Raw genomic sequence first — 26,340 nt, forward strand, 5'->3', positions numbered from 1 at the left:
AAGGGGACAGAATGTAGGGTGGAAGGAGGAGATGCTGATTGGGGAAGGGGATAGAATGTAGGGTGGAAGGAGGAGAGGATATACTGGGTAGGGTGGAAGGAAGAGGGGTGAGATGCTGGGTAGGGAGTGAGACAGAATGTAGGGCAGCTGGAGGAGAGGGAAAGGGGTGGAAGGCAAGGGCAGGGACACAACATTTCAGCTTGCATTTATCGGGAAAGGTGTTAGTGGGCGGGATTAAGTTGGTGGGCGGGTTCTCTGGGTTGGGCCATGGGGGGGGGGGGGGGTGTAGGTAGGGTCGAGCTGCTTTTGTGCCTTGCTGCTGGCTCTATGCGGTTTAGAGATAAGGACAAGGAGCCGGAAAAGGGGAAGGAAGATACGGGCGGGATCGGTCCTGAAAGCGCCTCTTCGTGTCAGCCATGGTTCCCGGAGGCCGGAATGGGTCCGGGTCCGGGTCCGTCCCGCAGGATCTGGCGGGGCTGCCAGAACTGGATGAGGAGCTGCTTCTGGAGACGCTGCTGAGCCGCTTCCGGGAGCAGAAAATCTATGTAAGAGCCCGACGGGTCCGTCTCACTGTCGCGTGCACTTGGGGAAAAGGGGGGGAGAGGGTTAGCATCCCGATCCCCCCCCCCCCCCCCCCCCTCGATCACTAGTGAAATCCTTAGGTACCTCCCAGAGTTACCCTACAAACAAAGTTTTACAAGAATGTTAACAGAAACCCCAGGTGCTGGATGAAAAAGTTTAACCTTTCCTCTCTGAGGGCAACTAAATGATTGGGGTTCTGATCTCAGCATCGGGATGTAAAGTTGGCAGCAGACAGTAACGTGAATATATTGTTATAAGAGGGATTATCTTTAATATCGTGATTGTGATCTGTCTTGAGCCACTTGGTAAATTGGAATAAAAAAGTCTCGATTAGATTAAATCCCTTTATTGGGCTTTATCTGGGCTTCGTCTCCCCTGTGGCCCTGTTTTTTTTTCCATTCTTTGCCCCAGTCGGCGGTCAGATAAAACTTCTCTCTAACCAGGCTGTGCAAAGCGGGTGCGGGGCAGTTTTATCCGGATAATCGGCTGGACCGCATTTGTAAAAACATGAAAGGCCATTCCCGGAGGATGGCAGAGAGTCTTAACATTGTATTTGCGGTTTGTGTGTGTCTAAATCGCCCCTAGACTGCTAGAAAAATAAGCAGTGAAGGAATAAACGCCTCTAACATCACTTCCTTTGTTTTATCTAAAGTACCTTTGCCATCAGTTTAGGCACAAGAAACAAATCCAGTACAGATACTCTGGTACGTTATTTCTAGCTCTCAAAAAGGAGCCATAGCAAAATGTTACAAATGGACAATGATATCCCCTCTGAACAGGAACCTTGAAATGAAAAGGGGGGGGGGGGGAGGCTTGATGTTTGTTTATTATTTTAAAAAAGAAAAAAAAGTCTTGCTATTGCTGAGCAGAGAAAGTTGCTCTCTTTGACTTTTGACCTAATCTCTTCTTGAAGAAGTGGAGGAGTAGCCTGGTAGTAGTTAGTGATCCTGGGGAAGTGGGTTCGATTCCCACCTCTGTGACTCTGGGCAAGTCACTTAACCCTCCATTGCCCCAGGTACATATAAGTAGTGTATATACTATGTAAAGTACTTTGAATGTAGTTGCAAAAACCACAGAAAGGTGGTGTATCAAGCCCCATTTCCCGTTCCCCATTTAAGATTCTACATGAAATGTTGCTACTATTTGAGATTCTACATGGAATGTTGCTACTATTTGAGATTCTGTTGCTACTATTTGAGATTCTACATGGAATGTTATTACTCTTTGAAATTCTGTTGCTACTATTTGAGATTCTAAATGGAATGTTGCTACTATTTGAGATTCTGTTGCTACTATTTGAGATTCTACATGGAATGTTGCTACTATTTGAGAGTCTGTTGCTACTATTTAAGATCTGTTTAACCTACCCCTCTATAGACCCCCGTGGGATCCTTCCACACGGAGGTGTACAGAGGGTCTGGTCTTCGAATATCTTTCTAACCGCCTCCCTGAATCCCAATGACATCCCTTCCCATGGGTATTGGTGCTGGGGAGGCATCAGAAGGCTCAGTTCAAATCTTATTCCCATGACCACAGCTTTCTGTCTCTTTGGATCTAAATGAATCTTTGGCTATTTATGTTCAGTGAGAAATCTTACTTGTGTGTGTGTGTGTGTTAGTTTGCAAAACAGATAGAAGATAGAGAATAAATTGAAGCAAGGACAGAAACAGTGTAGTTAAAGAAATAGTCTTTTTATTCTTACCAAATCAGACTTTAATCAGATACATTCATCATACAAATTCTGGATTCAGCTGGCCGGAGCTCTGCGTCCTAGATGCGTTGGGGAGATCCTCCAACGATCTATCTGATGCCCTTCTCTTATATAGTATCTGGTCCTAATACAAGTCTATGGGAAGGGACTTGTTTTTCTAATCTTGCTCAATCTCTCTGAATCATACCCGGTCAGGTGCCCTTCTTTCCGTTTTAGCTATTGCAAGTTATTGTGCAATTTCCTTTTTTGTCAACAACTTGTTCTTATGAAGATATCTAAATATGGATATATCAATTTCATAACATCTTGTGATCTGGGTGCCAACTTATTAAAGACAGACTCCGTGTTATGAACCAAACTTCTTATCATTTCTGTCTTTAATTTCTACATCATGTGTGTTACACTCAATTTGGAAGTTGCACCAGGTTTCATTAGAACTCACCAAACAGTCCTGCTCTTGCAGGCTGTCTGCTATAAGGCCATCAGCTGGTTATCATGCCTAATCAGTGCTCTTCAGCTGTTTAAAGCTATGTAGCTTGGCCCACCACTATTCCAGTGGATAGGTCTCAAACTTGAACGCATATTAACCTGCAGGAAAAGCAAGTCCTTGCTCAGCCAGTCATAGATTTTTAAACCTAGCTGGTATTTTTACAGCCTGAGTCCTAAAATCTGGCCTTCCACCCTTCCGGTGGGCATCCAGTGAGGGCCTCTTGCTGTAGTATAATTATACAGATCCTACATGGACTGTTGCTACTATTTGAGGTTTTGTTGCTACTATTTGGGATTCTACATGGAATGTTGCTAGTGGAGGAGTAGCCTAGTGGTTAATGCAGTGGACTTTGATCCTGGGGAACTGGGTTCAGTTCCTCTTTGGATAAGTAATTTAACCCTCTGTTGCCCCAGGTAAATCAAGTACCTGTATGTATAACATGTAAAACCGCTTTGATTGTAGTTATACTATATGAAGTCCCATTTCCTTTTCTCTATTTGAGATTCTACATGGAATGTTGCTACTATTTGAGATTCTGTTCCTACTATTTGAGATTCTACATGGAATGTTGCTAGTGGAGGAGTAGCCTAGTGGCTAATGCAGTGGACTTTGATCCTGGGGAACTGGGATTCATTCCCAATGTGACTCTGGGCAAGTCACTTAACCCTCCATTGCCCCAGGTGCAAATAAGTACCTGTAAATACTATGTAAACAGCTTTGAATGTAGTTGTAGTATATCAAGTCCCATTTCCTTTTCCCTATTTGAGATGCTACATGGAATGTTGCTAGTGGAGGAGTAGCCTAATGGTTAGTGCTTTGAATGTAGTTGCAAAAACCACAGAAAGGTGGTATATCAAGTCCCATTTCCCTTTCCCCTTTCTTCCTGCTCTTAAACCTTTGTGTTATCACCTGGTATTTCTCCAGGCTCAGCCATGATAAACATTTCAACATCATTTTTTAGTGTTTGACATTTTCCTCAAATGCTATTTAGTATCCCCTGTTTCACACAGGGGGGGTTAAATTCAAGCAGTATTTGAGCACTTAAATTTGCAGAGCACTATCGTTTACTCAGGTGAATGTAAACTTAGACAGGAACACTATAAATGATGTCTAAAGTTGCGTGGAAATGCATTTTAATGGATGCAAAACCAGATCAGGGCAAAAGTACACTTAAGACACCCAGTTGTAGGATAACACCTAAATGTTTTTGCACATAACTGCAAAGGGGGCGTTTCTAAGGGTGGGTCAGAGCGTTTTGGAAAATTGCGTACAGTTTTATAGAAGACCATGGATGCTGCCCAACTTGTGCATCGGGAGTTACACCAAGTTTCAGTCGCTATAAGTCCTCGGGCACCTAATTCAGTCTGCTCATCCCATAGCGCCCTTTATAGAACAGTGGTGAACATCGATTTTTTTTTCCAGCCCTTACTGCACATGTGCTTGCAGAGTTTTCAGTCCTATTCTGTAACTGGAATGTGCATGTGGTGTAAATGCAGGCAGGTTGCTCACAGGGGAGGGCATGGGCAGGTCTCACATTTACATGCTTAACTTAGAATAATGTGAGTTACATGTGTAAGTTGCTGCATTCAGGCTATAGACGTGACATAAGTAAGCACACGTAAACCTAGGCATGCTGATAATGAGTTTATGTAACTGTTAAAAACATAAGCATTGCCATGCTGGGTTACAGCGAAGGTCCATCAAGCCCAGTATCCTGTTTCCAACAGTGCCCAATCCAGGTCACAAGTACCTGGCAAGATCTCAGAATTCTGAGTATAACAGATTTTATGCTGCTTATCCTAGAAATAAGCAGTGGATTTTCCCAGGTCCATCTTGATTATATAAAGGCTAATGGACCTTTAGGAAATTATGCAAACCTTTTTAAAACCCTGCTAAGCTAACTGCTTTTTACCATCTTTAAAGAATAAGTGTACTTATAGAATAGGCTCACTCTTCACATTGGCTGGGCCCCCATACTATGATGTCCAGTTGTAAAATTTCTCTCTGGTGCATAACATCAGCTAAGGAACTTTCTGTAAAACTGCAGAAGATTGAGCAGATACAGTAAGTGTAACAGTATTGGGGTTTGATATACCGCTTTTCTGTGCTACAACCAAAAGTTCTTTACATTTATTATATGCAGGAACTTCCATTGTCCCTAGAGGGCTCACAATATAAGCTTTTGTGCCTGGGGCAATGGAGGTTTAAGTGACTTGCCCAGAGTCATAATGAATTCGAACCCAGTTCCCCAGGTTATTGGCCAATTGTGTTTATCATCAGAAAGCTGTCTGGTAGAAAAGTTTTTATTTGATCAGAGCAAAGGTAAAAAAAACAAAAAACAACAACCCTATAAGACTAATGCACTGCTGAAGCATCAGAGAGCCCTTTCTCACAGGCTCCTCACAGATTTACTCTGGCCAGCAATGAAATCCCTCTTACCTTTTTCATGACTAAACAGAAGAAGCATTAAACTTTGGCTCCCCCAGGTGTGTGTAAACATCTGCATTTTCTGTAGTCTGGCATTTCAAACCCTTTCCATCCTTTCTCCTCTGAGCATCTTAGATTAATAGAAATGAAAAAAATGCTTTTTCACTGAGCTAGTGGCATAAATTTCTTGCATCACTTTCAGGAGTTCATGGCCTTTGCCTTGGACCAGAGCTTAGGTTAAGTGACTCTTTGCATCTGTTCATCACATGCACTTCAGTAAATGCTGATGACCGGAATAAAGCTTTTGTGTGGAATCCATCGTGTTGTTTAAAAGAGAATTTTTAAAAAGAACATTGAAGTTTGTGCACGGCCCTGATCTTAATTTGATCAGTTCTGGTCTCATTATTTGGTTTATTATAGCATTTGGACAGATCTCTGGGTATTTGAGGCTAATGCCCTGGGATAAGGAATTCCTTTTTTGTTTTTTAAGCATCTTGAAATGTGAATGTAGGGGAAAAGCCTCTGATTGTAGAAAGTTTGTTTTCAGCAGTTTGGAAACTTTGCTGGTTTGAAACTAGGCCAAAACATTGTCGACCCTGATTTTAGGGACTCTTTGTGAATCTGGGCAACTCATTTAACCCTCCATTGTCCTAGGTATAAAATAAGTAGCTGTATATAAAAAAAGGTGGGATATCAAGTCGAGAGATGGTAATAGAGACCCCCACCCCACCCCCCCGCAATTGAAAACCAGCTCTAATGATGTGTGGGGGCTGTTTCTCTGCCAGACAGTTTAGACCAGGGTTGTACAACCTCGACCCTCACCAGGTCAGGATTTTCAGGATTATATGCATGAGTTCTGTTTGCACATAATAGAGGCAATGCATTCAAATAGATCTCATGCATATTTGGTGGAGAAATCCTGAAAACCCGATTGAATTGCGGCCCTCAAGGACCAACTTTGGGCAACTCTGGCTTAGACTGTTTCAGCTGCAGTTTAAGAGGGGGGATGTGGGAACCAGGACTTGAGATTTTATGCTCTCTAATACTCCACACTGCTGCTGGGATACTCCTACTGCAGTGTAAATGGTGAGGGGGGGGGGGGGGTGGTATTGGAACCAGGATATTATGCTGTCTGATACTCCCACTGTTAATACTGCAGTATGAATGGTGAGGGTGTGGGAAGAAGGAATTCATGCTCTGTAGTACTCCACACTCCCATTATCATTGCTGTAAGATCTAGTTCAGGAGAAGCTTAACAGCTATGGAATTGCTCTGGCATGGTTGTCATGAGGATCTTGCAAACGTCTTCATACCTGCATACATTTTTCACATTTTGCTGTTAAATAAAAAAAATAGGAGTTTCTTTCATTGATCTAAAAAATATATTGTGCAACATAATTTCAGTGTGAAAGAACCATTAGAAATATTCCAACATAAGCAATCAAGACTTTTTTTTTCAATTTATTCATTCTAGGCAAAGTATAGTGTAGCTTAAACAGCCAGCTAAACCATTCACAAGTAGAAGCTTTACCAGTAGACTCTCAATTCTTAAGCAAATTTTCTTTATTGTAGTACTCAGAATAAACAGAAAATCCAACTAACAGTTCAATTGCTTAGACAGAATTGTTGCTTTCTGTACATAGCATCTACCCGCCCACCCCAAAGGCCAGGAGATGGCCAGAACCTCAGCCACGCTGAGAGGAAAAGCTGTAACACTCAAAGGAGAATAAGGGGGAGAAACTCAAGAAAAATGACTTGGGGAAAATGGTGAACAATTTTGAAGGAATTACAGTAGATAAAGGAAGGATCAGTCCCTAGAACGGCTGCCTCAAATTCCGTGGCACTGAAACCAAAAAGTTCCACTTAGGTCTCATGAGACCACAAAATCTTTTCTCATATTTGCAGTGTCCGCTAACGGGGCAGTTTACAAATGGGTCACCTCAGTCTAGGTTCCCCAGTGCTGTGCGCTTGTATAACGACATCTTGACATCAAGTATAAGTTGAAATTGAACTACAGTGTCGGTCGAAAAGGCATCATAGTATGTTTATTGAATTTTTGAGGTTTGCTTAGATGTAATACTTGTGGGAATCTTAGTAATTTTTAAAAAATATTTATTACTCTGTTTGCTTTTTGTTAAATTTGCACATTTGAGGGAGCGTGCTGCAGCAGTGTTTACTTATTTTTGTGGATCTTCATTTAATTCATTCCTATTTTATTTTACAGTTGCTGGCTTAAGTTTGATTTTATTTTTCATATGCATTTGGGTTCATTGTTATCATATTTTTACTCAGTCACTGGATGTTCTCTGTACACTGCATTCACTGTATGATTTGCACTATATGTGTGTGTGGCAAGATAAGTAGCCTTCCCATAATACCCTGGTACTTACTGGGTTGACAGCCTTAGAGTACAAACACAGCAAAAGGATGATAATGTAACGATATATAGAGCTTTAAGAAGCAATATTTATAGGAAGGGAGGAAGGGACGTATAGTGCTATGATGGTGGTTACTGGTGCGATGATATGAGCTACTCATTAGTTCAAGAAATAAGCACCTGATACTGAGCACTATTATATTAAACAACACAAGGGATTAGTGATGTAAGATAGTGATAGAATATTTAGGTTTCTATAGAACTAATAAGTGACAATAAGAGAAACCGAACGACGATATATCCCCAGGGAATAAGAATTAAATTTTAACTGCCAGACCCTCGACCATTCTTCTAGTGCTTGGAGATCCTTTCTCATCTACTCCCGGCAGGATATCCACTCTATTGGCTATTTCGTGTCATCCGCAAAAAGGCAAACCTTTCCTTTCAAACCTTCAGCATTATCTCCCACAAATATTTTAAACAGAATAGGCCCCAGCATCAACCCCTGAGGAACTCCACTGCTCACCTTCCTTTCCTCCGAGCGGATTCCATTTCCCACCACCCTCTGCCACCTGTCAGTCAACCAGTTTCTTATCCAGTTCAACCCTTTCTGCTTATTCACTGGGCTTCTTTGGGGGGACTGTATCAAAGGCTTTGCTGAAATCCAAGTAGATTACATCTAGAGCATGTCCTTCATCCAGTTCTTTGGTCACCCAGTCAAAGAACTCAATAAGATTTGTTTGGCAGGATTTGCCTTTGGTAAAACCATGTTGCCTCGGGTCCTGTAACCTATTGGTTTCTAGAAAGTTAACTATCCGTTCAGCAGCAACTCCATTATTTTTCCTACCACCGACGTGAGACTTACTGGTCTGTAGTTTACCACTTCTTCCCTGTCTCCACTTTTGTGAAGAGGAACCACATCCATTCGTCTCCAATCTTGCAGAACCTCTCCTATCTCTAAAGATCTATTACATAAATCTTTAAGAGGTCCAGCCAGGACCTCTCTGAGCTCCCTCAGTATCCTGGGATGTTTCCCATCTGGCCCCATAGCCTTATCCACTTTCAGATTCTCCAGCTGTTTATAAACTCTTTCTCCGTAAATGGTGCAGTATCCACTCCATTCCCTCAGCAGCCAACCTCGGTCCTTCTCCAGGATTTTCCTCCATGAACACTGAAGAGAAATAATTGTTTAGCATGTTCGCTTTATCTTCATCACTCTCCACATAGCCATTCTCATTATCTTTCAGTCTCGCAATTCCATTCCTATCTTTTCTCCTTTCTGCAAGATATCTGAAAAAGGTCTTGTCACCTTTCTTTACATCTTTAACCATTTTTTTTCTTCCTCTTGCACTTTCGCTAGCCGTATTTCCCTCTTCGCTTCTTTGAGTTTAATCCATTAATGTTTTCCGTGATCCTCTTGTTGCGTTCTTGCACCGACCCGGATATTGGAAACACTTCCTCCATTCGTGAGCACTAGATCCAACACCAACCCTTCCCTCATGGGTTCCATCACCATTTGTCTGAGTAAGACACTGACAGGTGTCCACAATCTCCCTACTTCTTTCCGATTCCGCAGACGGGACATTCCAATCCACCTCAGACAAATTGAAATCTCCCAACAGTAACTCCTCCCCTTTTATACTAATCTTTTGAATATCTTCTATCAGATCTTTGTCTAACTTCTCTGTTTGTGCCTGAGGTCTGTAGATAACCCCCGTGTGGATACAGGTTCTGTCTTCTCTTTCCAGGACAATCCATAAAGCTTCTTCCTTTCCCCAGATGCCCCACATTTCAGCTGCTCTGATATTGTCTCTCACATACAGCGCCACTCCTCCACCCCTTTGGCCCTCTCTATCTTTCCTAAAAAGATTATAGCCCAGTATGGTCACATCCCATTCATGGGAATCGTTGAACCACGTCTCTGTAATAGCAACAATATCCAAGTTTTCTTCAAACATCAGGGCTTGCAAGTCTTGAACCTTTTTACTTAGACTGAGCATTTGTGCTCATTGCTTTCCATAGTTTTGCATAGTTTTTCCTCTCTCTTCCCCCATATAGACATTACTTCAGAAAAAGCCACAGTCCGAACTAAAGATTTCAGTCCCTCCCCAAGCTTCTGGAACGTTCTCTGTGCTGTAAACTTGCTATTGTTGGCCAGGTTATTTGTTCCCAGGTGAATTACAACATCAGTGTTTGAAGCCTTGCTCTCTTCTTGGATCACTTTCAGTATTTGGTCGGTACATCTGGTAGCTGAAGATCCTGAGTTAATGCCTCTGATAATGGAGTCTCCGAGCAGTAAATGTCATTGTTTGGGGGATGTTTCTTGGGTTGTGTTACTTTCATTGCCTCCGGGTCAACCACAGTTCTTTTTTCAGCATCATGATGATGCAATGCAGCAAAAGAATTTGGCAGGGGCAAAGGTTGGGAGGGCGAGTGCTTCTGTGTCACAGATCTTAGTCTACCAGAGCCTACTTTGACCCATCTATTCCTCTGTTGTTTCATTCTCTGTGGCAGTGGTGGGGGTAATTTGGCTGGGAGTTGAGTAATCCTGGATGTTTCCTTAATTGTAGCTAATTCCTTCTTGAGTTTGTTGATCTCATCTTTCAGAGCTGATATAAAATGTTCTTATTATTCCTAACGATGTTATCAATGTAATATGTAGATATTTTGCATTTGAATGTTTTGTATGTCTTTCATCAGACCCCTGATGCAGGCGTATTGATGACGAAACATGACCCGTGTCGGGCCTACAAATAAAAGACTCTTGATTGTTCCATACTTGATGGTCCTTGGTGATCAGTTGAAACAACATCCTTTATATATTTGTATAATTAAAACTAATTTCCAGAGGTCAACCACTTTTATCAAATATCAAAATAAAATAACTCTTCTTCCAATTCACGTGAACATAGTGTCACGGTTATCAAAGACCAATTCGTATGTATATAATTCGGTTGAAAAACCTTTGTTCTAAATTATGAATTATACACAGATTCCAAATAAAATAATGCAATTCAGCAAATATTTGAAACAGCTTAAAAACAAAAAGTCAAGCTCAATAATGCAAATGTCTTCGTACTTTCTGAAAGAGTAAAAAATCGATTCACTTCTACTCGTTCTACACCACTCTGGTGTATATTTAAATGTGTTTATATACAATGTTTGTATCTATTTTTTTTTAGTTCTACCCCTGATGCAGCCTAAAAGCAAAACATGGCCATGTTGATTTTTTAATAAAAGTCTCCTTGTACTAAGCTGTAGTCTTTGCGTGACCTTACATAGGATTTTCCTGCCCACCAAGGCCATTTTTACTGCATCCGTAAAATGGCCGATTCTTTAATTTTTTTTGTATCAATGACCATGCTCTAATGTTGCCTTAAAAAAAAAAATATATATATATATATCGTGTGAGCGCTTAAGCACTCACGTGTTATTCCTACACTAACCGGTTAGCGGGCGCTAATGTAGATGAACTAACTGTTTAACGCGGGAACGTCCACTCTCCACCTCCTGACACGCCCTTTCAAAACAATTTAAAATATTTTTTTAGCATGTGCTAATTTGGCAGTCAATCATATCTCAACGATTATGTTTTTTAGACTGTGAACTGCTTAGGTTTAAGCAGGTACAAATGGAGGTAGAAAAATTACATTCAGGTTGTAGTTTACTTATTTATCGTAGAAACGGAGAAAAATGTAGACAGATAAAGACCATATGGCCTATCCAGTCTGCCCATCCATGCCATCTACTCTTCCTTATAGATCCTATATAGTTGTCCCAAGCTCTCTTGAATTCAGATGTTTTCGTTTCCACCACTTTCAGTGGGAGGCCATTCCACGAATTTATGGTATGAGTCTATCAGAAGTAACCTGAGGAAATACCATAAATAAACAAGCTCTGGAACGAGGGGGCATAGGATGAAAGTGAAAGGGGAGTGTGTCCCCTTTCACTTTCATCCTATGCCCCCTCGTTCCAGAGCTTTATTTCAGTTGAAAGAGTCTTGCTTCCTGTGCATTTATGCCGCATAGTTATTTAAACATCGCTATCTTATCTCCCCTCCCGCCTTTCTTCCAACGTATACATACTGAGATCTTTTATGTCTGGCCCCATACGCTTTAGGACGAAGATCACTGACCATTTTAGTAGTCGCCCTCTGGACCTACTCTTATATCTTTTTAAAGGTGTGGTTGGTCTCCAGAATTGTACACAGGACTCTAAATCTGAAAGATGCTGAGAACCACTATATAGATAATGATGAAGAAAAAGCAAATTTGCTAAATAGATACTTTTGTTCTGTTTTCACAGAAGAAAATCCTGGAGCAGGACCGCAATGGACTGGCAAAAGTACATGTGAGAATGGAGAGGATATAGCACTGTTCACGGAAGAGAGTGTGTATGAACAACTTAAAAACCTAAAGGTGGACAAAGCAGTGGGACCGGATGGGATCCACCCCAGGATATTGAGGGAGCTCAGAGAGGTTTTGGCGGGTCCTCTTAAAGATTTGTTTAATAAATCCTTGCAGACGGGAGAGGTTCCGTGGGATTGGAGAGCGGCGGAGGTGGTCCCTCTTCACAAAAGTGATGATAGGGAAGAAGCCGGAAACTACAGGCCGGTAAGCCTCACTTCGGTTATTGGAAAAGTAATGGAAGCGATGCTGAAGGAAAGGATAGTGAATTTCCTGGAAGCCAATAAGTTGCAAGATCCGAGACAACATGGTTTTACCAAAGGGAAATCGTTCCAAATGAATCTCATTGAATTCTTTGACTGGGTGACCGGAGAATTAAATCAAGGACGTGCTACGGATGTAATCTACTTAGATTTCAGTAAAACTTTTGACACGGTTCCCCACAGGAGGCTCTTGAATAAAACAGATGGGCTGAAGATAGGACCCGAAGTGGTGAACTGGATTAGGAACTGGTTGACGGGCAAACGCCAGAGGGTGGTGGTAAATGGAGTTCGCTTGGAGGAGAGAAAGGCGAGTAGTGGAGTGCCTCAGGGATCGGTGCTGGGGCCGATTCTATTAAATATATTTGTGAGTGATATTGCCGAAGGGTTAGAAGGTAAAGTTTGCCTTTTTGCGGATGACACCAAGATGTGCAACAGAGTGGACACTCCGGAGGGAGTGGAAAGCATGAAAAAAGATCTGCGGAAGCTAGAAGAATGGTCTAACGTTTGGCAATTAAAATTCAATGTGAAGAAATGCAAAGTAATGCACTTAGGGAGTAGAAATCCACGGGAGATGTATGTGTTAGATGGTGAGAGTCTGATAGGTACGGATGGGGAGAGGGTTCTTGGGGTTATAGTATCTGAGGACCTGAAGGTGACGAAACAGTGTGACAAGGCGGTGGCTGTAGCTAGAAGATTGCTAGGCTGTATAGAGAGAGGTGTGACCAGCAGAAGAAAAGAGGTTTTAATACCCCTGTATAAGACGTTGGTGAGGCCCCACCTGGAGTATTGTGTTCAGTTTTGGAGGCCGTACCTTGTGAAGGATGTTAAAAAAATGGAAGCGGTGCAAAGAAAAGCTACGAGAATGGTATGGGATTTGCGTTACGTATGAGGAGAGACTTGTTGACCTGAACATGTATACCCTGGAGGAAAGGAGAAACAGGGGTGATATGATACAGACGTTCAAATATTTGAAAGGTATGAATCCGCAAACGAACCTTTTCCGGAGATGGGAAGGCGGTAGAACGAGAGGACATGAAATGAGATTGAATGGGGGCAGACTCAAGAAAAATGTCAGGAAGTGTTTTTTCACGGAGAGAGTGGTGGATGCTTGGAATGCCCTCCCGCGGGAGGTGGTGGAGATGAAAACGGTAACGGAATTCAAACATGCGTGGGATAAACATAAAGGAATCCTGCTCAGAAGGAAGGGATCCCCAGAAGCTTAGCTGGTGGTGGGAGGCAGGGCTGGTGGTTGGGAGGTGGGGATAGAACTGGGCAGACTTATACGGTCTGTGCCCTGAAAAAGACAGGTACAAATCAAGGTAAGGTATACACAAAAAATGACACGTGAGTTTATTTTGTTAGGCAGACTGGGTGGACCGTGCAGGTCTTTTTCTGCCGTCATCTACTATGTTACTATCCTGCTTATTTTTGAAAGAGAAAAACGCCTATAGTGCGACGTAAATCGGGAGATAGATGTTTGTCTCGCAAAGGCGCCCAAATCAGTATAATCGAAAGCCGATTTTGGGTGTTTCCAACTGCACTCTGTCACGGAAACGAATAAAGTTGATGGGGGCGTGTCGGAGGCGTGGTGGAGGCGGAACCGGGGTGTGGTTATCAGCCGAGGAGAGATGGGCGTCTTTAGCTGATAATCGAAAAAAAAAGGGGGTTTTATCATGATTTTGGGTCACTTTTTTTTTACCCTTTTTTTTTCACGAACAAGTCCCAAAAAAGTGCTCCAACTGCCCAGATGACCACTGGAGGGCATCGGGGATGACCTCCCCGGACTCCCCCAGTGGTCACTAACCCCCTCCCACCAAAACAACCCCACTTTAAAAACTTTTTTTCCAGCCTGTATGCCAGCCTCAAATGCCGTACCCACCTCCATGACAGCAGAATGTGTTCGATCCTGTCACAGCCTTTCCCTGGGTCAGATGTGGCTCTCGGGTGCAGTACAGGGTCACATCAGCATTGCATTGTGGTGGGTGTAGGGTATTGGGCTCCATGATTTCATTAGCTTGTGTTAGTCTCACGATGCTGGTAGTTGGTAGGCTCTTCTCCCATGGTGCTTTTCCCCCTGCCTACTGGTCAGAGTGTGCCCTGTTGTGTTTCCTGTTGTAGTCCATGCGGTAGTGGCCATTTTTGTAAGCCAGTTTTAGTTCCCTTTCCTGTGTTAGACAACTTAGTTCTTCCCTTGAATGTGGCTGAAAGAGGGTATTGTACAACATTCTGCCAGCTCTGACCTACTGCTCATCTCAGTACCAGGGAGACTCGTTGCCAGTGGGGCACAACCTCTGATCTGCAGTTAACTGTGAGTAAAGGCGGTTATTCCAATAAAGGACGTTTTCGGAGAGATTAGTCTTCAGGTGTCAACTGGTGTGCCAAGGTTATATAGCAGCAACCAGTCCTAGAGGCCTGCGTGTATGCAGGTCCCATGGAGCACTTTTAGTGGGTACCGCAGTGCACTTCACCCAGGGTGGACCCAGGCCCATCCCCCCCCTACCTGTAACACTTGTGCTGGTAAATGGGAGGCCTCCAAAACCCACTGTACCCACATGTAGGTGCCCCCTTCACCCCTAAGAGCTATATGGTAGTGTTGTACATTTGTGGGTAGTGGGTTTTGGGGGAGGGGGGTTCGGGGCTCAGCACCCTTGGGAAGGGAGCTCTATGCATGTGGGAGCTTTTTCTGAAGTCCACCGCACTGACCTAGGGTGCCCAGTTGGTGTCCTGGCATATCAGGGGGGCCAGTGTACTACGAATCCTGGCCCCTCCCACGACCAAATGGCTCGGATTAGGACGTTTTTGAGCTGGGCGTTTTTAGTTTCCATTATCGCTAAAAAAAACAAACGCCCAGCTCAAAAACGTCCATTTTTTCGAAAATACGGTTCGGCCCGCCCCTTCACGGACCTGTTCTCGGAGATAAACGCCCATGGAGATAGGCGTTTCCGTTCGATTATGCCCCTCCACGTCTCACCACAGACATTATCACCTCCATTTTCCTACATGCCAGTCCTCTCCCTATTTTATTTATTGCATTTGTATCCCACATTTTTTCACCTATTTGCAGGCTCAATGTGGCTTACAGAGTTTTGTTATGACATGTATCATTCCAGGATATCAGATATAAGAAGTATCTGTACAATTACAATTAGTAACGTTAAGCAATAAAGTAAGGGAAAAGAGAAGGAAGGTGTTAAGCAGGATAGTGTAGAAGGTGGCCTTTAATAACTGGGTGGGTTGGTGAGGTAGTTTTGTAGAGTTATGGGTTCTCTTTGTAGGCCTTGTTGAAGAGATGTGTCTTAATTATTTTGTCAGTGGATTTCAGGGCTGTAGGTAATGCATTCCAGAGCTGCGTACTCATGTAGGAGAAGGTGGTAGCGTGTGTCAGCATGTATTTTAGTCCTTTACAACTGGGGAAGTGTAGATTGAGAAATTTGCGGGCTGATCTTATGGTGTTTCTAGGAGGCAGGTCTACAAGGTTTAGCATGTAGATTGAGGTGTCTGCGTGGATGATTTTGTGAACAATCGTGCAGATCCTGAACGCAATGCGTTCCTTGAGTGGGAGCCAGTGAAGTTTCCCAAGCATCCTATCTTTTGCTGTCGACTTTTCTACCTGTTCGGCTATACAATCACACCCAAGCCCCACTCCTCTTTTGTGCCCAAAAGGTTCTTCATTCCCTAAACTGTACCATTCCCTTGGGTTTTTGCAGCCCAAATGCATGACCCTGCATTTTTATTTAGCATTAAATCCTAGCTGCCAAATTCTGGACCATTCTACAAGCTTTGCTAAATCCTTTCTCATGTTAACCACACTATCGGGAGTGTCTATCCTATTGCAGATTTTGGTATCATCTGCTAAAAGGTGAACCTTACCAGACAGCCCTTCAGCAATGTTGCTTACAAAAATGTTAAAAAGAACCGGCCCATGAACTGAACCTTGCAGCACACCACTGGTAACAGAATGAGCTGCATTTATCACTACCCCCTGTCGCCTTCTACTCAATCAGTTTCTAACCCAGTCAATCACTTTAGGGCCCTACCGAGAGCACTCAGTTTATTTATTAGTCATCTATGTGGAACATGTCAAAGGCTTTGCTAAAACCCAAATACACCACATCTAGGCATCTCCTTTGATTAAACTCTCTGATCACCCAGTCAAACAGATTAATCGGATTTCTCTGACAAGAACATGTTGTCTTGGGGTCCCATAATCCATTAGATTCCAAAAACTTTATTATTCTCTGTTTTAAAAGCATTTCCATTAATTATGTACCACAGAAGTTAGACTTACCAGCCTATAGTTCCCAGTGTGTTTTTTCTAGCAAAAAAGTTGGCGGTACTCAAATGCTAGGCCACCCTTCAGGGGTAGGGTGACCACTGAGGGACCCACTCCACAAAAGCCAGACTCCCTGCAACCAGTCACAGAGTCTATGACAAGGCAAAATTGTTTCTTAGAGCCTGAGCTCTTCAATTAAAACTTGGGGTCCATGGGTCAATTTTAGCAGACAATGGAAAAGGTGCCGGTACTCAGTACCCCAGAGTACCCCCCCCCCCCCCAAAGAAAAGCCCCGGGTATTTGAGATGTGAATATTGCTCCTGGGACTATGGAAACTGAGAACGGTGTGAAGATGTGAACTGTTCGATTCTGGTCCTGCTGTCCTTCTGCTAATGAATGAATCATGTTATTTGCAGTGAGGCATCATCATAGGAATAAAATGAATTTAGTGGCAGATCACATGGGCTTCTCTTTAGTAAAAAAAAGCCCCTTAGAATGGAGAGTGAAACGTTTCTTCTTTCTCTCCGGTTTTGATGATGATGTGACAATTACAGACCCTTTTCCTGAATTGTGACCGCTCACAGCTGTAAACACTTGGCTGCTCCTCCACACCCTTTCCCCAGATGTGGCTGCCTGAAGCTGCAGGGAATCCTGCTCATTTGGATCATACATTGGACTGGTTCTCTAGCTTTCCTTGCAAAATCCTTCCATGTTTCTAGATGTAGATAAAGCAAAATGACATTGGTTTTGGTAATATTACTCTGCTATTCTGACTGCCAGACTGTTCATATCAAATCCCTTTAAGAAAGGGGACAAAGCTAAGGTTCCCCATCGCCCCTGTTGTTGTTTTATTGCTTTGTACTATTTTTTAAAAATAAATGTGCTCACTACCAAATGTACATATGCTAATGGTTTCTTTTTCAGTTTCAAGTTTATTACTTATATACTAGTAAACGGTTTCCAGCATCTAAGCGGTTTACACATTTACGAAAGATAAACAAGAGAGTTAAGGAAAGGAAATACAATGTGCCCAGGAAAGAAGGGTGGAGGGAGAGAAATTCCCAACAGATCGTGTGTCTCGGTCCCTGCTCCAAAATACCACCGTGGTTTTTTTTGTTTTGTTTTTTTACTGTACCTGCCCTGTTCTGTAGTATTGAAGAGTTTCCCCAAGTTATCTTGAGTAACTTTTAAAGGTAATCAATAGAAATAAAACAAAACATAGAAAACAAAATAACATGATACCTTTTTTATTGGACTAACTTAATACATTTTTTTAATTAGCTTTCGAAGGTAACCTTTCTTCAGATCAGAAATAAGCAAATGTTGATAAACAACATAAGTACATAAGTAATGCCACACTGGGAAAAGACCAAGGGTCCATCGAGCCCAGCATCCTGTCCACAACAGCGGCCAATGCAGGCCAAGGGCACCTGGCAAGCTTCCCAAACGTACAAACATTCTATACATGTCATTCCTGGAATTGTGGATTTTTCCCCAAGTCCATTTACTACTACTACTACTTAACATTTCTAGAGCGCTACTAGGGTTACGCAGCGCTGTACAATTAACGAATAAGGACGGTCCCTGCTCAGAAGAGCTTACAATCTAAAGGACGAAATGTCAAGTTGGGGTATATGAGATTTCCTGAGAAGAGATGTAGTGATTAGGTGCCGATTTAGTAGCGGTTTATGGACTTCTCCTTTAGGAAACCGTCTAACCCCTTTTTAAACTCTGCCAAGCTAACCGCCTTCACCACGTTCTCCGGCAACAAATTTCAGAGTTTAATTACGCGTTGGGTGATGAAAAATTTTCTCCGATTTGTTTTAAATTTACTACACTGTAGTTTCGTTGCATGCCACCTAGTCCTAGTATTTTTGGAAAGCGTGAACAGACACTTCACATCCACCTGTTCTACTCCACTCATTATTTTATATACCTCTATCATGTCTCCCCTCAGCCATCTCCTCTCCAAGCTGAAAAGCCCTAGCCTTCTTAGTCTTTCTTCATAGGGAAGTCGTCCCATCCCCGCAATCATTTTAGTCGCCCTTCTTTGCACCTTTTCCAATTCCACTATATCTTTCTTGAGATGCGGCGACCAGAATTGGACACAATACTCAAGGTGCGGTCGCACCATAGAGCGATATAACGGCATTATAACATCCTCACACCTGTTTTCCATACCTTTCCTAATAATACCCAGCATTCTATTCGCTTTCCTAGCCACAGCAGCACACTGAGCAGAAGGTTTCAGTGTATCATCGACAACGACACCCAGATCCCTTTCTTGGTCTGTAATTCCTAACGTGGAACCTTGCATGACGTAGCTATAATTCGGGTTCTTTTTTCCCACATGCATCACCTTGCACTTGCTTACATTAAACGTCATCTGCCAGTCTCCCAGTCTCGTAAGGTCCTTCTGTAATTCTTCACAATCCTGTCACGAGTTAACGACTTTGAATAACTTTGTGTCATCAGCAAATTTAATTACCTCACTAGTTACTCCCATCTCTAAATCATTTATAAATATATTAAAAAGCAGCGGTCCTAGCACAGACCCCTGAGGAACCCCACTAACTACCCTTCTCCATTGTGAATACTGCCCATTTAACCCCACTCTGTTTCCTATCCTTCAGCCACAATAGGACATTACCTCCTGCTCCATGACCCTCCATTTCCTCTGTAGCCTTTCATGAGGTACCTTGTCAAATGCCTTTATATAAGTGAAACATCAAAGCATTTCATTGACAGTCTTCACAGGAAGAGGGTGGGGAGTGGAGGAGTAGCCAAATGGTTAGTGTAGTGAGCTGAGATCCTGGGGAACTGGGTTCAATTCCCACTGCAACTCCTTCTGACTCCGGACAAGTCACTTAACCCTCCATTGCCCCAGGTACAAAAACCACCTAAGATTGTGAGCCTACTAGGTACAGAGAAAGTACCTGTATATAATGTGTACAGCGCTGCATATGACTAGTAGCACTATAGAAATGATAAGTAGTAGGGTGAGTAAGGTGTGAAACATGGGAACTTGGTGGATGAGAGGCAAGGAGAGATGGATGGTAGATAAGAGGGTGAGAAAGCAGTAGAATGTTATGGGCTGGAAAACCCAGATCTTTAAGTCCTGTCTGCTGGGTACCAAAATATTTAATCATTCTGATTTCAAAGGTCTTTTTCAGGAACGTAAGGCCTTTGAAATCAGAATGATTAAATATTTTGACACTCACCAGACAGGACTTAACAAAGATCTGGGTTTCTTACCCATTATAAACCATAAAATTCTACTGCTTTGTCACCCTCTTGCCACACCCATGCATCTCTCCCTGTCTTTCACCCACCCCACCCTCTTCCCATGAAGACTGTCATTGATTCACTTATCAGCATTTGCTTATTTCTGATCTGAAGAAGGGTTACCTTCGAGCTAAAGGTATCTTTTCTTTTCTAGGTTCTATTTCTGTTTATTACCCAAGTTATCCAAATTTAACTTTCGCTTGTAGCATGGGGTCGGCTTTTCAGAAGCGATTTACACAGTGATAAGACACACCTACTTTGTAGCTGTATTTAAAATAGCTTTTCCCTGGGGTGGGGTGGGGTGGGGGGATACATTTAGGTCAGAGAAGGGATAGAATAGTATTTGTACAAAAGGAAGAACATTTGTGTCGGAGAACAGATATTCAGGTGGTTTTCCATTAGAAGCTGGTGCAAAGTCCGTGGGTAAAAGTTTCTGTGAACATTAAGGATTTGAAATGTATCCGACAGGCATTGCAGTTGTCCGAATCTCCTGTTTGTCAGAGTCCAGGGTTAAAGTTTTTGGAGGAGTTTCTCAAGGTCATAACATATTTTATTGATGCAGTTTTGGCTAAAATTCAAGACATGGTTTGCTAGGTAACATGAAAATGAATAAAATGGTTGTAGTCCTTCAAATTAACTATATTTTAAGCAACTGCCACTGCTGGATCCAAGAAACATCTGGAAACAGAGCACAGAAAATCAGTTTTTATGGAAACTGGAACCAGCTTGCATATTCTAGTGTAGGCTGGAACTCTTCACATATCAGCAGGATTTATCCTGTAACAGGGCTGTGTCTTCCATGCCTGCGGTTAGAAGATGAGGTGTCTATGAACATTTGGCTTCTGCCTGTTGTGCTTTATTTACCCTGAGGGTTGGCCAGCTTCCAGATAAGTTAGTAGAAAAGAGATTTATTTGTACACCATCAATCTATAGTTTATTAGTGACTCAGTAAAATATTAGCAATATTTTTCATGATAACCGTTAACATAAACAGAAAACCTTAGTGTTGTCATACTGGGACATACTGAAGGGTCATCAAGCCCAGTATCCTGTTTCCAACAGTGGCCAATCCAGGTAAAACAGATTTTATACTGCTTATTCTTGAAATAAGCAGTGAATTTTCCCAAGTCCATCTTAATAATGGCTTATGTACTTTATCCAAACCTTTTTAAAACCCTGCTAAGCTAACTGCTTTTACCACATTCTCTGGCAATTAATTTGAAAGTTTAATTACACACTGAGTGAAGAAATATTTTCTCCAATTTGATTTAAATTTACTACTTAGTAACTTTATTGCATGCTCGCTAGTCCTAGTATTTTTGGAAACAGTAAACAAGCGATATTTCTACCCATTCCACTCCACTTATTATTTTCTAGACCTCTATCCTATCTCCCCTCAACAATCTTTTCTCCAAGCTGTTGAGCCCTAGCCGCTTTAGCTTTTCCTTATAGGAAAGTCATCCCATCCCCTTTATCATTTTTGTCGCCCTTTTCTGTACCTTTTCTAATTCCGCTATATCTTTTTTTTGAGATGCGGTGACCAGAATTGCACACAGTATTTGAGGTGCAGTCGCACCATAGAATGATACAAAGGCATTATAAATGTCATGCCTTTCACCTGTTTCCAGAAGTCTTCTAGGTCCAGCAGCCTCCCCTACCTGAAGAATCTCTTCTTCTTCCTGGAACATTGCACTGACTGATGAAATTCCCTACATTCAACCAGCGCCTTGGCAACAGGCTTCCTGCTGTCCTCAGTCTTTAGGCTTGCCTGCTCCTGCCAGGTTGTTCCTGACTTTGCTTGCGTGAGGCCTGCCTGGATTTCTGGCCTGTTCCAGACCTTGTTCTCCAGCTGTGGTGGTTGCCCCCCCTTTTTTTAACCTGTTGCTTGATTCCACTACACTTCCTGGACTTTGTCAAGCATCTGTGTCAGCAGCCATCGGCGAGGACCTGTGCTATGCTTGCACTGCACAGGTGGAACCAAAATTGCTACGGTCCAAGGGCTCATTCCCCTCATATTGTAACAGTTTGCCAAGGCTATGAGCTCAACTGACAAGCTGCCTGTCCAGTTCCACCTGACTGAGGTCCTGGAGGTCCAGCAACAAGAGACCCAACTGCAACAGCAGCTCATGGGAATCCTTCAGGGGGTCTGGGGTCAGCTAACAGCAGTTTTGGACTGCAGCCACTTAGGTCCCAAATCCAGGATCCTCTCAAGTGGTTCTGCCTCCAGTTCACCTGGCTACTCGGTCACGGGTTTTGGCACTGCTATGCTTCGATGGGGACCCCAAGTCAAGCCAAGGATTTACAAACCAGTGCTTGATGAGCTTTCTAATACAGTTCTCCAGCTTTCCATCTGATCGAATCAAGGTCAACTTTATTTATTTATTCCATACTTACTTTACTGCTTTAACTAGAAAGTGCTGGCTTGTGCATTTCCCCTATGGGAACAGGACAATCCATTTATGTCATAAGTATATAAGTATTGCCATACTGGGAAAGACCAAAGGTCCATCAAGCCCAGTATCCTGTTTCCAATTGTGGCCAATCCAGGTCAAAAATACCTGGCAAGATCCCAAAAAAGTACAAAACATTCTGTACTGCTTATCCCAGAAATAGTGGATTTTCCCCAAGTCCATTTAATAATAGTCTATGGACTTTTTCTTTAGGAAGCCATCCAAACCTTTTTTAAACTCCCCTAAGCTAACCGCCTTTACCACATTCTCTGGCAACGAATTCCAGAGTTTAATTACACATTGAGTGAAGAAAAGGATTCTCTGATTCATTTTAAATTTACTACATTGTAGCTTCATCGCATGCCCCCTAGGCCTAGTATTTTTGGAAAGTGTGAACAGACGCTTCACATCTACCCATTCAACTCCACTCATTATTTTATAGACCTCTATCATATCTCTCCTCAGCTGTCTTTTCTCCAAGCTGAAGAGCCCTAGCCGCTTTAGCCTTTCCTCATAGGGAAGTTGTCCCATCCCCTTTATCATTTCCGTTGCCCTTCTCTGTACCTTTTCTAATTCCACTATATCTTTTTTTGAGATGCAGCAACCAGAATTGAACACAATATTTGAGGTGCAGTCGCACCATGGAGCAATACAAAGGCATTAAACGTCCTCATTTTTTGTTTTCCATTCCTTTCCTAATAATACCTAACATTCTATTTGCTTTCTTAGCTGCAGCAGCACACTGAGCAGAAGGGTTTCAACGTATCATCAACGACGACACCGAGATCCCTTTCTTGGTCTGTGATTCCTAACATGGAACCTTGCATTATGTAGCTATAATTAGGGTTCCTGTTTCCCACATGCATCACTTTGCACTTGCTCACATTAAACGTCATCTGCCATTTAGATGCCCAGTCTCCCAGTCTCGTAAGGTCCCCTTGTAATTTTTCACAATCCTCCCGCGATTTAATGACTTTGAATAACTTTGTGTCATCAGCAGATTTAATTACCTCACTAGTTACTCCCATCTCTAGGTCATTTATAAATATGTTAAAAAGCAGCGGTCCCAGCACAGACCCCTGGGGAACCCCACTAACTACCCTTCTCCATTGAGAATACTGACCATTTAACCCAACTTTCGTAACCCAACTTTCGTAAATCTCTGAAGACTTATCTCTTCAACATGGCATACCATAATGATCCATAATTGTAATTATAACACATCACCACTTAACCTTATATTCTGAATACTCTCTTTTTATAGATGTTTGCTTAATTCTATTTGACATCCTTGTTCTTTACGAAACACCAATTGTATTTTTCACTCTGGAATGGCGAATGCCATGACGGAACATTGTAAGCCACATTGAGCCTGCAAATAGGTGGGAAAATGTGGGATACAAATGCAACAAATAAATAAATACTCTCTGTTTCCTATCTTTTAACCAGTTTTTAATCCACAATAGAACACTACCTCCTATCCCATGACTCTCCAGTTTCCTGTGGAGTCTTTCATTAAGGACTTTGTCAAACGCCTTGTGAAAATCCAGATACATAATATCAACCAGCTCACCTTTATCCACATGTTTGTACACCCCTTCAAAGAAATGTAGTAGATATAATATATCCGATTTATCGGGGGAATAGTTTCCGGGGTATAGTTCAATATTTCAAGCAAATATTTCTTAAAAGCTTCCAAAGGAGTAACTCCCAGGAATGTTGGAAAGTTCAAAAAATGAAGACTTAGTCTACGATTGTAGTTCTCAATCTGCTCAATTTTTCGATGTAATATCATGTTATCTTTTATCATTGTGGCTGAAAAATCTTGTAACTTTTTAACATCTTTAATTGTAACCATTTGAATATTATCTTAATGCCTTCTAAAGAGTTAGATAAGGTGTCAACAGTACTCACTAAGGCAGAAACTTCTGTCGTGGATTTGGGCACCGTAATATCTAATTGTTGGAGAGCTACCCATATGCTCTCCAAAGTTACCATCTCTGGCTTTTGTGTTAGAGCTACATGCTCGGTTGAGGCACGAACAGGCCTTAAGCCTCGGTCGGGAACCACCTTCTCAGTACCTCGATCCAGAGGCCTAACCTCAACACTTTCCAATTCAGGGGACCTCCGCTGGGATAAGTGTCCTTCAGGGAGAGGCGGTGGGTTGAGAACCGGAGGGGAGAGAGAGTAACATCCAGCCCCAAGTCTCCAGGGTCTCCTCCCTCTGGAGCAACAGCAGGGCTCCTCCCGGTAGTCTGAACGGGGGTTCTTGCGGCGAACCTCTCAATTGATTGCTGCTGTGGAGAGGAGGTTTTGGCCATTGAGGAACCAGCCTTAACCGTCCTTTTACGTTTAGTATCAGGCATCGGGATAGACGAAAAGATGTAATAGAGTAATCAGCGAGAGAGCTCAGCCACAATCAACAGCGTGCCGCCGTCTACTGTCCTCCTTTTTAAATACGCGGAATATAGTTGGCCTGGGCTTCTAGGATGGTGTTTTTGAACAGCATCCACGCCTGATGTCAATTTTTGACCCTTGTAGCTGCTCCTCTAAGTTTTTTTTTTTTTTTTCACTGTTCTTCTCATTTTATCATAGTCTCATTTTTTAAAGTTAAACGCTAACGTATTTGATTTCCTATGTATACTTACTTCAAAGCTAATATCAAATCCGATCATATTATGATCACTGTTATCAAACGACCCCAGCACCATTACCTCCCGCACCAGATCATGTGCTCCACTAAGGACTAGGTCTAGAATTTTTCCTTCTCTCGTTGGTTCCTGTACCAGCTGCTCCATAAAGCTGTCCTTGATTTCATCAAGGAATTTTACCTCCCTAGCGTGCCCTGATGTTACATTTACCCAGTCAATATCGGGGTAATTGTGTTGCCCAGTTTGTTTGCGTTCCTACTTTCCTTTAACATTTCTGCATCCGTCTGTTCATCCTGGCCAGGTGGACGGTAGTGCACTCCTATCATTATCCTTTTCCCCTTTACACATGGAATTTCTATCCATAGGGTTTTTAAGATGTGTTTTGTGTCCTGCAGAATTTTCAATCTATTTGATTCAAAACCCTCCTTAATATACAGTGCTACCCCTCCACCAATTCGATCCACCCTATCACTACGATATAATTTGTACCCCGGTATGACAGTGTCCCACTGGTTATCCTCCTTCCACCAGGTCTCAGAGATGCCTATTATATCTAATTTTTCATTTAGTGCAATATATTCTAACTCTCCCATCTTATTTTTTAGGTTCCTGGCATTCGCATATACTACTACTACTACTTAACATTTCTAAAGCGCTACTAGGGTTACGCAGCGCTGTACAATTTAACATGGAAGGACAGTCCCTGCTCAAGGAGCTTACAATCTAAAAGACAGGTGTACAATCTAGAGACAAGTGTACAATCTAAAAGACAGGTGTACAATCTAGAGACAAGTGTACAATCTAAAAGACAAGTGTAGAGTCAATCTGATAGGGCATACTATATTTCTCGAAAGGTTAACATTTCAAACTATGTTTGTTGTTCCTATTTACATCATGCTCAGTACTTGACAGTATTAATTTGCAATTTTTTGTCTGATTTTTATTTTTATTTAAGGCCACCTGATCTACTATGGTCTCTTTTGCAACCTCACTATCGGGATACCCTATCTTCCCTGTTTTGGGGATATCTTTGAAAGATACCTTATTCCGAACCACGCGCTTTTGAGTGACTGTTGGCCTCCCCCTCACCTTTCTAGTTTAAAAGCTGCTCTATCTCCTTTTTAAGTGCCGATGCCAGCAGCCTGGTCCCACCCTGGTTAAGGTGTGGAGCCCATTCTTTCGGAATAGGCTCTCCTTTCCCTAGAATGTTGCCCAGTTCCTAACAAATCTAAAACCCTCCTTCCTGCACCATTGCCTCATCCACGCATCTAGACTCTGGAGCTCTGCCTGTCTCTTGGGCCATTTTAGAAAATGCTACCCTAGAGGTTCTGGATTTGAGCTTTCTACCTAAATTTGGCTTTCAGAACCTCTCTGCCACATTTTCCTATGTCATTGGTACACACATGTACCAAGACTGCTGCTTTT

The 26,340-nt window shown here is 42.5% G+C and overlaps 1 protein-coding gene across 1 annotated transcript in view; it reads left to right on the plus strand.

Moving 5' to 3' along the window:
* Nucleotides 1–317: 317 nt before the first annotated feature.
* Nucleotides 318–26,340, plus strand: part of LOC115462771 (myosin-IIIa-like) — a 207,468-nt gene continuing 181,445 nt past the window's right edge. Inside the window, exon 1 of the mRNA XM_030192758.1 lies at nucleotides 318–545. Coding sequence (XP_030048618.1) covers nucleotides 417–545 — 129 coding nt within the window. The 5' untranslated portion in view covers nucleotides 318–416. The remainder of the gene's footprint in view (nucleotides 546–26,340) is intronic.

Source organism: Microcaecilia unicolor, chromosome 2 (genome assembly GCF_901765095.1).
Source record: "Microcaecilia unicolor chromosome 2, aMicUni1.1, whole genome shotgun sequence".
Lineage (NCBI taxonomy): Eukaryota > Metazoa > Chordata > Amphibia > Gymnophiona > Siphonopidae > Microcaecilia > Microcaecilia unicolor.